This window comes from Pteropus medius, unplaced genomic scaffold, assembly GCF_902729225.1.
Source record: "Pteropus medius unplaced genomic scaffold, Ma_sr-lr_union100, whole genome shotgun sequence".
NCBI lineage: Eukaryota > Metazoa > Chordata > Mammalia > Chiroptera > Pteropodidae > Pteropus > Pteropus medius.
Genome location: NW_024349800.1, coordinates 15154309 through 15169828, shown reverse-complemented (window position 1 = coordinate 15169828; position 15520 = coordinate 15154309). Strand labels below are relative to the sequence as shown.

The 15520-nt window shown below is 40.0% G+C and overlaps 1 protein-coding gene and 1 pseudogene across 3 annotated transcripts in view; one reads left to right on the top strand and one right to left on the bottom strand.

Moving 5' to 3' along the window:
* The window catches only part of TBC1D4 (TBC1 domain family member 4), a 166719-nt gene that overhangs the window by 847 nt on the left and 150352 nt on the right, over positions 1–15520 (top strand). The window contains exon 1 of one of the 3 annotated variants that reach the window (XM_039886863.1): positions 7433–8596. The exons of 1 other annotated variant lie outside the window; for it this stretch is intronic. In XM_039886863.1, the coding sequence (XP_039742797.1) occupies positions 8099–8596 (498 nt within the window). In that variant the 5' untranslated portion in view covers positions 7433–8098. Of the gene's footprint in view, positions 1–7432; positions 8597–15520 lie in introns of those variants that run through there. One more of the 3 variants, XM_039886859.1, reaches the window with a different exon arrangement.
* LOC120622288 (uncharacterized) lies at positions 1628–1746 on the bottom strand (annotated as a pseudogene).

Here is a 15520-nt window from a genome sequence, read left to right as displayed (position 1 = left end):
AAGCTCCATGAGAATGGCAAGTCTGTTTACAGTGCCTGGACCACAGCAGGTATTCAATATATATTGCTTAATAATTAAATGAAGTAATTCTTAATTCCTAAAGACATTTTAAAAGTATTATTATTAAGTTTGATTTCTCATTGTTTATCAAACCGCTATTACCCTAGTAACTATTACTCTAGTTCAGCTAGTTTCTTAACTATTCTCTTTAGTATAGTACCTATTTGTGTACACCATATAAACAGTGTCTCTTTTTTGATTCAAAATTCTCCCACCTACAAAGTGTGACTTTAAAAATGATTCTTAATATCTGCATGACTTGGTTTTCTCGTCTGTAAAATGAGAATAGTAGTACTTATCTCATATGTTGTTATGAGGATCCTTGGTGAACACAGTAAGTAGTCAACAAATGGTGGCTATTATTATTTCAGTTTTAGATCCATGTATTTAATAAACGTGTAATAATGGCTGCTTCAGGAAAGAAAATAGGTAGATAGGGAAAGGAGTGGAAGAGAGACTTACATTTTGCTATATTTATATTTTTGTAACCTTTTAGTTTAATACCACATATATTACCTATTTAAAGCACTTACTCATTTTAAAAATGCTACATTTACACATTTTTAAAATTTTATCTGTTAGCTTACATGATGCATTTTAAAATCAGCAAAAAAAAAATTGAAATAGTTCATCTATGACAGACAAAATTGATTCATTTTAAAGCTTTTCACAGCCTCTTAGAAATAGTAACTACAGAGGGACAATTTTATTGCAATTTTATTGCAGCATTAATACTGCTTTCAGTTGTAAGTAATTTTATTGGGTTAGAGAGAAACTGGTCTATACTATCAGTATAAATCCACATAATTCTGAAGAGCATAACTGTGAAATTTTACTCAATGATACAGGAGTGTACAGTGGGGGAAGTGTTTAATTTCTCCACACTAATAGCTTCATTCAAATATACAGTACTTCACAGCTTGTGGTTTATTTCATATGCTTGGCTGATGTAGAGCTGTCTGACCTAAAAGCATGCTTTAAATAAATATTCATTTTAACCCTATATTTCCTTTCAACGCTCAAATAGGTTTTATGACAACAGATCTTTTCAGACCACTAGAGGCACTTCTGAATTATGCAGTAAGACAAAAACGAGTATTGTAAAATTATCCCAGCTTTATGGTAGAAGAAAAATCTCCTCTGGAAATCTGTAACTTCTGAAACTAAGTGATTCTGTTCTTTGTCATTCAAGAGAACTCTAAATTCATTCATTCCCCAGACACTTATTAATCGCCCTCTGTGCCAAGTACTGTGCCTTGATTAGCAATCAGTTGCTATGTATTCCATTCATTCTCTATAACATGACTATCATTACCCACTTATTTTGTGCCTTGAATTCCTAATTTAAAAAAAATGAAAAAAATGTCACTTCTATAATTCTTGCCATTTATTCACCTGACAAGAGCATTTACCTATGTTCGAGGTGTGGCCTGAATTAAATAAATAATTACCTAAACTATTGTCTAGACATCTTTTTTTTTTAGGTGAGGCAACCTGTGGATGACTTCACAGATTGCAAGGACCTTGTCAGCTTACAATCCCTTATTTTTTATTTTTTTATTTTTTACGCCTATAGCACCTGGTCTTTCTAGGTGGTCTCCCATCCAAATACTAACCAGGCCCGACCTTGTTTAGCTTCCGAGATCAGATGGGATTGGGCTTGTTCAGGGTAGTATGGCCGTAGACTGTCTAGACATCTTAAACATTATCAAAAGATAACGTGTAATTTCTTAGAATAGTCCATGAGTTTTTGAAAAAAATCTATATTCTCTCTTTTTGTGATGTCTACAAAAGATAATGAACTGGAAAAAAATATGAAATGTATGTTGGACAAAATGTTACTATCCCTAATACAGGGAGATTCTATAATTTAATCTTAGTTTAAAAAAATAGGCAAAAGATATGAGCACCAAATACTTCAAGAAGAGCTATAGATGATCAATAGATATTAAAATATTATTTGCTATTCTTTCCTATTATTTTCCCATTCTTTGTTTTCCTGAGTTCCATACTTATGTTTATTACCTCTTTCTATATTCATTTGGGTTTCTTTGTGACTTTTTTTTCTATTTTTTTAATTAAGTTTATTGGGGTAACATTGGTTAATACAATTATATAATTTTCAGGTGTACATTTTAATTTGACATCTATATATTCTATTGTGTGATTACCACCCAGAGTCCAGTTTCCTTCAGCTACCACATATTTGACCCTCTTTACCCTGTCTAACTCTACCCTCCTCCCCCACTCCCTACCCTCTGGTAACCATTAGCCCCTTTGCCCATGTTCCTGAGTCTCTGTTTGTCCTGCTCATTTGTTGCTTTTAGGTTTATATCCCACATATAAGTGGTATATAAACCTTTTTCAGTCTGGCTTATTTCACTTAGCATGATTATCTTGACGTCTATCTACGCTGTCACAAATAGCGGTATTTCATCTCTTCTTATGACTAATATTCCATTGTATATATGTACCACAGCTTCTTTAGTCAATCATCTATCAGAGATCACTTCAGTTGCTTCCAAGTCCTGGCCACTGTGAATAATGCTGCTATGAACATCGGTGCGCAAATATCTTTTTGGATATGAGTTTTCAAGTCTTTGGGGTAAATACCCAGTAGTGGGATTGCTGGATCATATGGTAGATCAATTCTTAGTTTTTTGAGGAACCTCCATACTGTTTTCCATAGCGGCTTTACCAATTTGCAGTTCCACCAGCAGTGTATGAGGGTTCCTTTTTCTCTGCATCCTCTCGAACATTTGTTATTACTTGTCCTGTTGATTATAGCTATTCCAACAGATGTGAGATGGTATCTCGTTGTGGTTTTGATTTGCATTTCCCTAATAGCTAGCGATGTTGAGCATCTTTTCATATGGTTGTAGGGCATTTGTATGTCCTCTAGGGAGAAGTGTCTGTTCAGGTCCTCTGCCCATTTTTTGATTGGATCGTTTGTTTTTTTTTGTTGTTATTGAGTTGTATGAGTTCTTTGTATATTTTGGATATTAGGCCCTTATCAGAGGCATTGCTTGTCACTTTTTTCTATTTTTTTAAGTAAAATTTTTAGTTCACTTATTTTCATTTATTATTTTTAATTTTGATAAGCATACTTTATTCAACATATTTACTTGTATTCCATAAGTTTTGACTTAAAATTACTTTTTAAATTATTTAATTCCATATGTTAAATTTTTCTCTTACAATTTTTAAAAATCAGGAGAATTCAATTCCATTTTGTTTACTTTCCAGATATATGGATTTTTAAAGCTATGTTTTTGATTTCTAATTTATCTTAAATAATAATCAGAAAGATATTCTACAGGATAGCGAATCTTTGGAATTTATGGGTTTCCTCAGTGATGTAGTGCATCGACAATTTTAGTTTCTTTCATAGGTATTTTGTATTTTTTATTCATTTATTCATTGGATAGGTACATATATATTTAAACATGATTATATATAGTCATCTTAAGTTTATAAATTTGATTATAATTAGTTTATTTGATCTTATAGTATCTGGGAATGATTTTTTAAAGTCACTAAAAATGTTGATGTATTTACTTTCCTTGTCATTCTTTTAACTGTTGTTTTATGTATTTGTGAGCAATTTATTTAGTGTATATATGTTTAAAAATAATATCTTCTTAATACTTTTACTGGTTAATATTGACCAGTAATTTTGGTCAATATTGGTAAACATTGGCCTCCTTCATTAGCCTTAAATTCTATTTAATCTGCCATTGAAACCACTACTCTGGCTTTCTTTTTATTCATATATGCCTCACATATTTTATTCTTTGTGTTTGTTTTCACTCTTTCTAGATACTTTTTGGTTTAAAAGTGATTTCATCAAGGACGTATTCTAGGATCTTTAAGTCTTTATCTCTTGGTTGCTCAGAATAACTAATTTATATTTATTATAGTTACTATTTGGAGTTACTTTAGTCATACTATTTTAAGTTTTCTATTTATCACACTTTATTTCTGTTTCCTTTCATTTTTAAAAAAAATTTTATTCCCTTTCCTTTTCCACACGATAGATCAACATTCTACTGGTTTGAAAATCATACGTTGTATATCTGGATTTTTAGTAGTTATCCCTTATTTATTCCCTTTCTTTGTCTCTATCTCCTAAGTTTGAGAATACTTTCTTTAGTGTCTAGAACTATAGAAACTGACTCATAGATTGTATTTTCTAAATATTTTGCCTTTGCCAAGTCCTTAGCTTTTGAAATCTGAAAGCTAAGAATGAACTCTTTTGTTATCTGTGCTGTGCTGTGTCATCCTTTTTTTGGAGCAGTGAAGATGCTATGCCCTGGCCGCGTGGGCTAGGGAAGGTCACAGGGAATGGGGAACAGGAGGGAGAAAACCCTGTTATTATCTCAAAGTTTTATTCAGTCACAAATGCTCGTGCTCTGTTTGCCGTCTCCAGTTAGAACTCTATCACAATTTTTGGGAGACATTCTATTATTATCTAGTATTTTATAATTAGCTGGTGGATATATTTAGTGTGTTTTCCCCAAATTAGCTAATTAAACCACTTGGTGTATCACTTCTGTGATATTAAAACTTCTCTTTTAATCGTTACTTTCTTATATTCTAATTGCTATTTATTTAACTCAATACATTCATTTACTTAGTACTTATTAAGAACCTATTGTCAGCTACTGTGCTTTGTGCTGGAGAAAATATGGCATAAAACAAATAATCCTTTTCTCAACATTCTTTGTGTTGGGGAACACAGACAAATCACCCAATAATTATAAAGAAAGCAGTAATTTCTGTAATAGTAGAATGTGTATATATATATATATATAAACAGCAAAGAAGAGAAGTCCACTAACTCTGATGGAGGAAGTAAGAAATATCTTCACAGCAGAGATGCCTTTTGAGTTGGGTCTTAAACAGTGAATAAGTACTTAAGTAGTGAAGGACGGGGGAAATTCAAGTTGTGGGGTGGTAGGAAGCAAGAGCAATCAGTCAGAGGAAGAAGCTTAGGAAGCCCCATAAAGATAGGAGATGTATAATACATTTAGGAATGGAGAGGTTGTCTGGGTGAGTGAGTGGGATGAGAAGAGTGGCAGATAGAAGACTAGGAAAATGTTTGCTTTGAGCTTTAGGAAATGCATTTTCATCTAGAGAATTTTAAGCAAGAAAGAAAAGTAGATGTTGGCAGGGCACAGATGGGGGTGAGAGAGAGAGAGAGGGCGAGAGAGAGACAGAGAGAGACAGAGAGAGACAGAGAGAGAGACAGAGAGAATCACTTGTGCCTAGAACCAAGAAATAAAGCTTAGAGATTGCAACAAACCTTTGTAGTCTCATACCATCACACTAGCTTAGGCCCTTATATTTATCATATAGTATAAATTTTCAAACTACGGTTTGACTGGATGTTACAACTTCTAATTCATGCTGACACCATTAATTTAGATTGGGATGTTAGAGGAGCACTTTAAAAAAATATGTGTTCGCTTTTGAGTATCATAGATAGAGGTTGACTACAAGACTTTCAGGAGATGTTTCTTGCAGATTGTTGGGAATGCTTTGCATGAGCATATTCTTCTTAGCAGAAGAAAGAAGTTAATTTCTCACTCATAAGAAGGGTGCTATGTGCCTGGGCAATTGTCCAGGACAGCTGTCCTCCGTGTGTTGGCTCAGCATTCTGGGCTGCTTTGATCACGAGGAATTTCCATGCAGACCTGTTGTTTCCACGATGACCACTGGAGGGGAAGAGTGGGGCTGGAGAGCAGGAGTAGGCTGGAGCGGTTGACTGCTGGCAGTTAAATGCTTCTACTCAAGATGTGACCCAAGTCACTTCTCTTACTTTTCACTGCCAAAACAAGTCTTATGACTGTGCCTAACTTGAAGAGGGCAGGGAAGAGCTTTCTTCCCCTGTGTCAGAATGCAGGGCGGATCAGATGTTGATAAACAGTAATAATACTCTTTAATGCCTTGTAAGATAAACATCACAAAAAGTTACAAAGAAAGGTCTAAGGGCATTCCAGAGTAGAAAGCAATCACACTTCAATGTCATGTTATAAAAGACATTTCTTCGGTATTTCTGTCAATACATGAAAGCTGTTTATTGCTTCACTTTCTTTTACCAGTGGGAAATGGCCTGCCGGGGCTCCAAATTCAGTCCTACGTGCGAACCTGGTTAATTTGGTAGAACCCACAAGACTTCCATACTTTTTCCCCAGGTCATTGTTCTTTTCTTTTATAGATCTTAGGTATAGAGCCTAGAGAAATGAAATCTGTATAAGAGAGTTTCTGGTAGGGTTCTAGGTTTCAGTCTACATTCCAAGACCTCTTCGCTGCTCGTTGAAGACATGGGTCTATTTTGCACAAAGGAGCAGTGGAGTGGTTAACCGAATGACTAACCTAAGAAATTAATGTCTCTATCTTAGAGTTTATATCCTTGTTTACAAGATAGCCATCAGGGTGCATCCAGAAATTCAGCATAAGAATAATGCCAATTGATCATAGTGATCTTATATGAAATAGGATAAAAAATACCCCAGGGCTTTACAGAATACATTAAACTAAAAATAATGAGAAACCTGAGTTTTCAGTCTTCCTGTAAGCATTTTGGAGAAAGTTGAGAATCTTCAGTGTCTTTCCCATTTATTTTATCTCTTTTCTAATTCTTAATTATAATTCAGTTAGAGTAAAAAGAGAAGACGAAAGTCCAACTTGCTAAAATGAATAAAGAATATTTTTCTTTCTGTTTTAAAATTAGAATGATCAAATTATCCCTAAAATTTTCTGAGATCCTTGGAAATACATATTACTACATATAAAAGGGTGGGAAATCTCAACGCTAACTCTGAACTGGGTATATGTAATGAATAATATATATATATTTCATATTTTTAGAGAATGGCTACAGAAAAAGCCAAGAAGATTCATATTTCTCTTACACTGTTATTATTTTAGGGTGAAATTGGAGCTGAAATATTTTGTCTTAATGTATTTAAAACACGAATATTTTTGAGATTAGTAGGAAGTAAGATTTAGAAATTGTGCAACCTTTAGAAGGGATTGAAACCATGCAAATACTATTAATTAAAAAAAAAAAAATCCCAGGGCCCCATTGAGAGTGGCCCCTCTTCACGGGGTAGAAGAGATGCCCAGGAGAGGACGGAGATATCGGCCACTTCAGAGAGTCAGAGTTGGGCAGTGCCCGCGCCAGACGCAGGACTGCTGCTCTAGGGCGGAATGGAGGGGCGGGCTGGGACAGGGGCCGGAGGAAGAGGCGGGGGGCGCCTTCGCAGATTTGCTTTCATAGGCGACGCTCTCCGCCCGCGGGACGGGAGGCGGGGTAGCAACCGGATTAAAGAAGCAGCCTGGAAGGAAGGAAAGAGCGAGGGAGGGACAGGAACAGTCGGAGGAGGAGCAGCGAGCTGGGCTGTGGCGACAGGAGGAGGAGCGGACTCTGCGAGGCCACGTTTTGTTTTTGTCATTTTAACATCCGAATAGTTCTTGCAGGCTCTTCCCGAAGACTGATCGCGCCGTAGCTCTGCGGCCCCGACCTTTCCAGGTGACAGCCGGTCACGCCGGTCAGAGTCGGCTCCGCCCCCCGTCACCCTCTCCCGCCCACAGCCCGTTCCCCGCCTCGCTCCCCAGCGACTGCCCCAGGCGAGCGCAGCGGCCGCAGCGGCTCTGCAGCGCTGGAGCAGGCGGCCACCGGCGGCGGCGCGGGGCCCTCGGCGTTGTCCTCACCCCGCGGAGTCGCAGCGGAGGAAGGGGGAAGTCCGGCCTCCGGGCACGAGCCCGAAGGAGGATGACGATTTAACCCGCCCTCTGCCGCCAGTCCGGCTGCGGGGCGCTGCCTCGGTGTCCGCCGCCGGAGCCTTCACGCTGCGCCCGGGAAAGTGCTGCATGGGGCAGGGCCGCTGAAGCGCGGAGTTGGGGATCGCGCCGAGGCGGGAGCGGGGGCCCGGAGTGGCAGTTGGCACAGTTTCGGCCGCACCTTCAGCGCGGGAGTTGGGGGCGCGGCGCACCTCTCCTGCGGTCTCGGTGCCGCCGTGAAGCTCGAGTTATGGAGCCCCCCAGCTGCATTCAGGAGGAGCCGTTCGCGCACCCCTTGGAGCCCGAGCCGGGCGCCCCTGCGCAGCCGGGCCCCGGGAAGCCTGGCGACAAGAGGTTCCGGCTGTGGTACGTGGGGGGGTCGTGCCTGGACCGAAGGACCACGCTGCCTATGCTTCCCTGGCTCATGGCCGAGATCCGCCGGCGCAGCCAGAAGCCGGAGGCGGGCGGCTGCGGGGCGCCGGCGGCCCGCGAGGTGCTCCTAGTTCTCAGTGCGCCCTTTCTACGCTGCGTCCCCGCCCCGGGCGCTGGGGCGGCGGTGGGCTTGGGCCCTGCGGCCGCGCAGCCCAACCCGGCCGTGTTCATCTTCGAGCATAAGGCACAACACATCTCGCGCTTCATCCACAACAGCCAGGACCTCACCTACTTTGCCTACCTGATCAAGGCGCAGCCCGACGACCCCGAGTCGCAGATGGTCTGCCACGTTTTCCGCGCCATAGACCCGAATCAGGCAAGACGGCAGCTCGGAGGCGCGGGGAGGGTCCGGCTCACCCGGGAGGAGTAGCAGGGCAGGAGGCTGCTAGGACCCCACACCACGGACCGACCGTGGTTTGGCTGCTGGCGCCCGCCTTCCACGTGGCGCGTTTGCGCGCCCACTGATCGCGTTCCTCAGACCTGGAGTTGGGGAGCAAGCGTTCGGGGGCGGGCGGGGGTGTGTGTGAGACCCTACGACGCTCAGGAGCAGGGGACAGGGAGGGAGCGGATTGTGGTTCCAGGACGATGGAGGAGCGGGTGCGCCCTGGGAGGATGCGGGGAGGAGCGCGCGTCCCGGGAGCGTCGCTGTGTCTGGGGTGAGACGGGATGGCACGCCTGGCCTGGGCTTTGCGTGCGTGCCTGTGTGTGTTTAAGAGGGAAGGCGGGAGCGGGTTGGGTTTCTAGAGGCTCCGCACTCACTCTTGGGCTTGGTAGAGTCCTGCCCCTTAACCCATTTGGACGGACGCGTCTTAGTCACAGCAGTACCTGCAGGTCTCAGATCTGGGAGGCTATTTCCGAGCAAGGCTTAGGGAAAGTTACTAGACGTCAGATTGTCGGCAAAGTACGAATATGTATTTAGAGGTTGAGTGGAAAGACTTTTTAAAAAGTTTTTTTTACACACTAATCCGTGACAGAATCAGTACCTACTTGGGTGATTTAAAAATCAGTGTCACAGAAGAGGTGGAAATCTCTTTTCTAATATCATTTCTCCAGAGTTTACTAAATCGAGGTGTTTATTACCAAACAGTACATTTTTTCCTTCCTTAAAAACAGATAGTCATTTATCTAACGGCAAGAGGAATATAAAAACTTTACCACAGTCATTGTGTCTTTAAAAACAAGCTTAAAAAAATGTGTGAAGAGTTTTTACCATATCGACCCCTTCCCCCCCACCTCATGCTGTTCTAGAAGTTGTTATTTAATGTTTGCATAGTACTATAAATCTTTGGAAAAAGTGCTGTCTAAATATAAAGTCTCGGTTCTACCACGTGACTGTTCCTCTGGTAGCTGGGAAATTAATAGTCAGATGAGAAAAATATCCTATTATTAATTTAAAAATTATTATTCTAGTATCTAATCGAAAGACTTTCTGTTTGTCCAGTACTTTCTCACAAAAAGCTAGTAGCTGAGTTGAAGAAAATAAAAGCTCATTGTCTTAGATTTCATCAGTCACTTTGTATACTAGTTTAATATCTTCACACTCAAATCTCCCAATGAGAAGAGAGCAATTTTAACTTATGTGACACTTATATTTATGCCAAGATACTATATTAAAAACTATCTTAAAATCTTAAACATGATTAAAATGAATTCCATTTTATACCTATTTGTTCGGAACATTTTTTCTTATCTTTCACCTGTGTTGAAACTTTTTTTTTTCACGTGTGTTGAAATTGAAGTGCTGCATGCTCTTTATTTCTGAAAGTTATCTCCATCTTTGACTCTGTTACTAAGGAGGAAGAAATCAGATTTTTCTAGGACTTTAAGAAACATTTTATGATTCTTGGTAGTTTATATTAAAGTTTTTTATTTTTCTTCAGATCTGATACATGACACATCATTGCTAGTTTCACTGATAGTTGAAGTATGTTTATGGGTTTTGGCACCTTGAATTCTCAACACTTACTGTTTTGAATCCCTCCTGGACCCTTTGGTAGGTCAATTTAAAATGTCCCCTTTTATTTACCTTCATTATATATTTAGCTTTTAGAGGCTGAATGTGCTAGTAGTTTACAAATAATCATATGCTTAGGCTCATTTCTCCCTTTTGGTCCTGTAGGGGCAGTGGAAGCCATATGGCTTTTTGATTAAAAAAACCCAACTTTTCTTGTTTATTGTCATTTCCCAGTTGAGCCTTTGATCTAAAGGTATGGATTCCTGTTCACTAATTTGAAAGGGCAGATGTTGTCCCCCTAAGGATTATCTCCAGCTGTAAATCAGGGTTTACAAACTCAAATGCCTGGGAAGAAGGTTGATGAGGACTGTGGGGGTCCTTTCTTAAGATGCTGTTCTGCTCCAGTTAGAAATTGCATTAATGGGATAAAGCCCAGTGTTGCCAGAGCTTCTGATTTCCCGAGAGAAAGTAGAAATCTGGATTTTTATGAATTAGTCCACATTTTAAAGCATTAGTAAATATTTTAAATAGTTAAGAATACTATCTGGGCCAAACAAGACACATTGAGGATTGGCTTCAGAGATCTAAAGACTGCCACTTTCAATCTTTGGTATTAATATTTGTTGAGTGGATAAATGCAGTCATCTGACATGGTGTACTATTTGCTTCATTTCCTTTTGAGTATCTGAATTCAGTCGATATGACTCTCATAATAGGGAACGTTGGGGCCATTTGGGGGGAAGCATTTATAAGTAAAACTCCCAGAAATGATGATTCTTCATCACTTATTAAAGGGATAAATTCATCATATTATTACCATCCAGCAGTATGTCTCATATAGAGTAGGCTCTAGATGGTTCTGGGCACCCTTGAAATCATGAAGAAAAAGACCTGCTGTTTGCTTTGCCCCCGAGTTCTACATCTGAAGTGGAGAATTATTTAGTTGGACTTTTATGGTCATTGTTAAGAGAGTCTTCTAGGGTTTTCCACAGTCACTGGACAAAAAAGATGGCCTCGAGCAGTAGGCTTGTGAACATCCCCAAATAAACTTGTCTCTAGTTTGTCCCTCATGCCTTTCCCTTTCCTGAAATGGGCCCGTCTGTAAGATGACTATATAATTTATCATTTAATCTGGGACAATGTTTATGGAGAAAGGGGGCACTGCTAATGATTAGACAAGCATAACAAGTACCAAGCTAGATCGTTTAGAGCAAACCAGGACATATAGTTAAACGGCAAAGTTTGTGTTCTTGCTGAGCCACTGAGATGAAGTGGTTTCTAACTATAAAATGATAAAGTTTTGCAGAGTATCTCCTCACACATCTTTTTGCAGGTACATCTACACACCACCTCAGAGATGGAAGCACTGCGCTAGTAGCTTGAGTCTGTTTTGGGGAGTTGCCACAGTGATATGCCCTCTGGCTCCAGACCTTTTAGATGGGTCAGAGTCAATTTAGGGATGTGTATCTGGTGGAGTGCTCAGCCAGAATGGCCTAATGCAGAGCTGTTTCTCCCAGGTGCAAAGAGAGGTGGGAGTCAGGAGCAAACCAACCAGTTCTAGATCAAATATATGCCAATACAGAATGGTTCCCATTTACTCAAGCCTGTGCAGTCTTGCACAGGAGGAATGTCAGCATTAGCACATTTCAGCCAAACTTGGATATTTGAACTAGTCAAAGTGCTTAACTCTATACACTTTGAAGAATCCCACTGGTATAAATTAAGTTGTAAACTTAAAACTTGTGGGGATCCAAGAATGTCTGATTCTCTACCTAAGATCTAGGATGGGTTGCTAAAATTTTTAAAATATTTCTTTATCTACTTCTAGAAAGAAGCTATCTCAACTTCCCTATTAAAAAGCAGAAATTGTTTTTATGTTATATGTATTTTACCATATTAAAAAAGCAAGCATTGTTAGTGTTTATAAACATTATTAAAGGTATTAATTATTATTTGCATGAGACTCTTAGCTTGAAAATTATATGTCATAATTATAGGATGAGCAATCATTTAAAAGACAAAAACACAATTGCTATAATTTTCATTGTTATGTTTACCTATATATTTCCTGAAGCTTGCAAGAATGCACTTTTAAAGAGATTTTACAAATTGTATTTTTAAAATTAAAAATGAACTCATGCCAGTTTTTTCCAGATCTAAGTTCTCTAAATCTGTAGTTTTTTGTTCCTTTTAAAGTATTTAGTATTTTCTGAGCTTTATTCAGGTAACTAATTTTCAACTTAAATTTTTAAAATCAGTTTATTTATTTATTTATTTATTTATTTTAATTAGTTTCAAATATACAGTACATTGGTTAGACACCTATATAGTTCATAAAATGATACCCCAATTGCTCCCTCCCTCCCGCGACCCTCCACCTAGCCAACATATTGATGCTAACTGCATTCTCTATGTTGTGTTCCCCATCCTCGTGACCATCCATCAGCTACTAATTTGCATGTTAACCCTTCACCCCATTCTTCCAACTCCCCAAACCCTCTGTCCGTCCCCAAATTGTCCACTATATTTGTGAGTCTGTTTTTGATTAGTTTGTTCTTTTTGTTCCTTAGATTCTGCATATAACTGAAATCATTTGGTGTTATCTTTCTCTGTCTGACTTAAATACCTTTTAGGTCCATCGAAGCAATATCTTTTTCCATCCTCTTCCTTTTAGTCTCTGTGTGTCTTTTAATCTGAAGTGAATCTCTTGTAGCCAACATGTAGGGGTCTTGTTTTCTTATCCATTCATCCACTCTATCTTTTAGTTGGAGCACTTAATTCTGTTCCATATGAGGTACTTATTGATAGGAATGTAGTTGTTACCATTCTTTATTCCTGTTTCTGATACATCTTTTTTCCTCTTATAGAAGTCCCTCCAACATTTCTTGTAATACTGGCTTGGTGGTGATAAATTCCTTTAGCTTATTTTTATCTGGGAAGCTCTTTATCTGTCCTTCAACTCTAAATGAGAGCTTTGCTGGATAAGGTATTATTGGTTGTAGATCCTGGGTCTTAATCCTGTCAGATATTTTGTGCCACGCCCTTCTGTCCTGCATAGTTTTTTTTTTTTTTTTTGAGAAATCAGCTGCCAGTCTTAAGAGTGTTTCCTTGTAGATAACTATCTGCTTTTCTCTTGCTACTTTTAATATTCTTTCTTCGTATTTAACCTTTGGCATTTTAATTATGATGTGTGTTGTTGTGGGCCTCTCTGGATCCCTGGTTTTTGGGATTCTCTGAGCTTCCTGGAGTTTTATGTTCATTTCCTTCACCAGGTTAGGGAAGTTTTCCATCATTATTTCTTCAAACATCTGTTCAACCTTTGATTTTCCTTCAGGTACACCAATCAGACAGATATTTTGACCCTTAATAGTGTCCCATATGCTCCTTAAATTATTATTATAGTCTTGGCATCTTTTTTCTTGCCATTCTGATTGAGTGTCCTTGGCTTTCCCGTCCTCTAGATAGGTCATTTGATCTTTTTCTTTATTCACTTTGTTTATTCCTTTGTTTATTCCATTTAATATACTTCTCAGATAAAGTGTTCTTCATTTCAGACTGGTTCCCTTTTATAATTTCCATTTTTATGTTTTTTATCTCTTTGTTGAAGTTCTTACTGTCTACACTTCCCAAAGTTTCATTGAGCATCTTTATAACCAGTGTTTTGAACTCTGCATCTGTTAGATTACTTGACTCCCTTATATCTGGATCTCTGTTCTGTTCTCTCATAGGGTTTCTGCTTCTTTGTTTTCCCATTTTTGTCTGTCTTTCCATGTCTGTTTCTACGTACTAAGCAAAGTTTCTGAGTCTTCCAATCTTATTAGTGTGAATTTGGGAAGTAGGTGTCCAGTGGCACAGTCCCGAGAGGGGTTCAGCTGCAGGCCAAATTTAGCTCAAGCTTCTACCCCTCCGGGGCCACCTGTTAAGATTCAGCAAGCAATCCACAGATGCTGTGCTTAGAGCTGCCTCAAAAGACCACACCAGAAACTGAGGCCAGCTGCCGCCAGTGTGAGTCTAGGCGCTGCTTAGCAAGGAGCACCTGACTCGCTAAGGATATACCTATATGTGGCTTGGGTGGGGCCGAGAGTTGAGGGAGGCGGGGTTTCAAGGAATCCTCTGGGCAGAGTGACCTCTTTTTTCCAATTTGATGATGTCTGGGGCTATGGCAGCGCCGTGTCCTTGCACTGAAGTGGGGAGCTTTCAACAGGGAACAATGGATACCGCAGGCATTTCTGTACAGAGCGAGTCTCATCTATGCCCTCACTCCGACAATGTCTTCTTGTAAGTCCTTGGTGCCCCCTGCACACAGCCAAATCAGCACTGGTGCTCAGAGCAAGCAGCTCCGTCACCGCAAAAATCTGCTCGCAGACAGGGCCCCTTTAAGCGGCTTCTGCTGCTACTGCAGCCTGGATCTCACCCAGCCGCTGGAGACCGGGCAGCCCCATGCTCTCGCCCCATCCTATCTTCTGCCGTTGCAGGGCGATTTCTTGGATTTCTTCCTAGTTGTATGGCTTGTTCATCTAGATCCCAGGCGATTTTTCCTTGCTGCTTGCTCCTTGTTTCCGTCACAACTTTGATTTGGTCGCCAGAGAGATGAACAGAGCCTCTATCATCTATGCCATTTTTTCCCTCCTCCTCAACTTAATTTTTATCAATCTATTTCAAAAAGATCGTTTCTTAGTTCTTCCTCATAGTTGATGGTCAGTGGCTCTGGGAATATACTAGTCAGGAAACCAGAGGAATAGAAATTTGGAAGTTTTCACAATTCTCCCTCTGATTTTCTGAACATTTTGTGCTATTCTGGACAAATAGACCTCTTTCCTCATGTTTGCAATAGTCATTTTTTGTTATTGTTCTCTCTCCTCTTCCTAATCTGAGATGGAGTTTAATGTACCCTGGCTCCATGGAAGAATCTTGATGGCAATATCTGGGGGGAAGGTAAAAATGTTTGTCCAGAGCATCCCAGTTCTGAGAGAGAGCTGTAATAATGATTGAGGCTATGCAGTATCAGAGGTTCTCAAACTGGACTATGTGTCAGAATCATGTGGAGGGCATGATAAAACTGATTGCTGGACTCAGTCCTCCGTTTCAGACGCTGACAAGTTCCCAGAGCATGGTCGGACTACTGGCCTGGGGACCACAGTTTGAGAACCACTGCTCTCACTGATTTTGTTCATGTGGTTGGTTGGTTATATGACCACTCTGTTCCCTTAGTTATTTTTGCAGTTGTCTTCAGACTTGAAAGTTCAAGGTGAGTGTGAGGAGGAATAACATCTGACTACAAAAGAG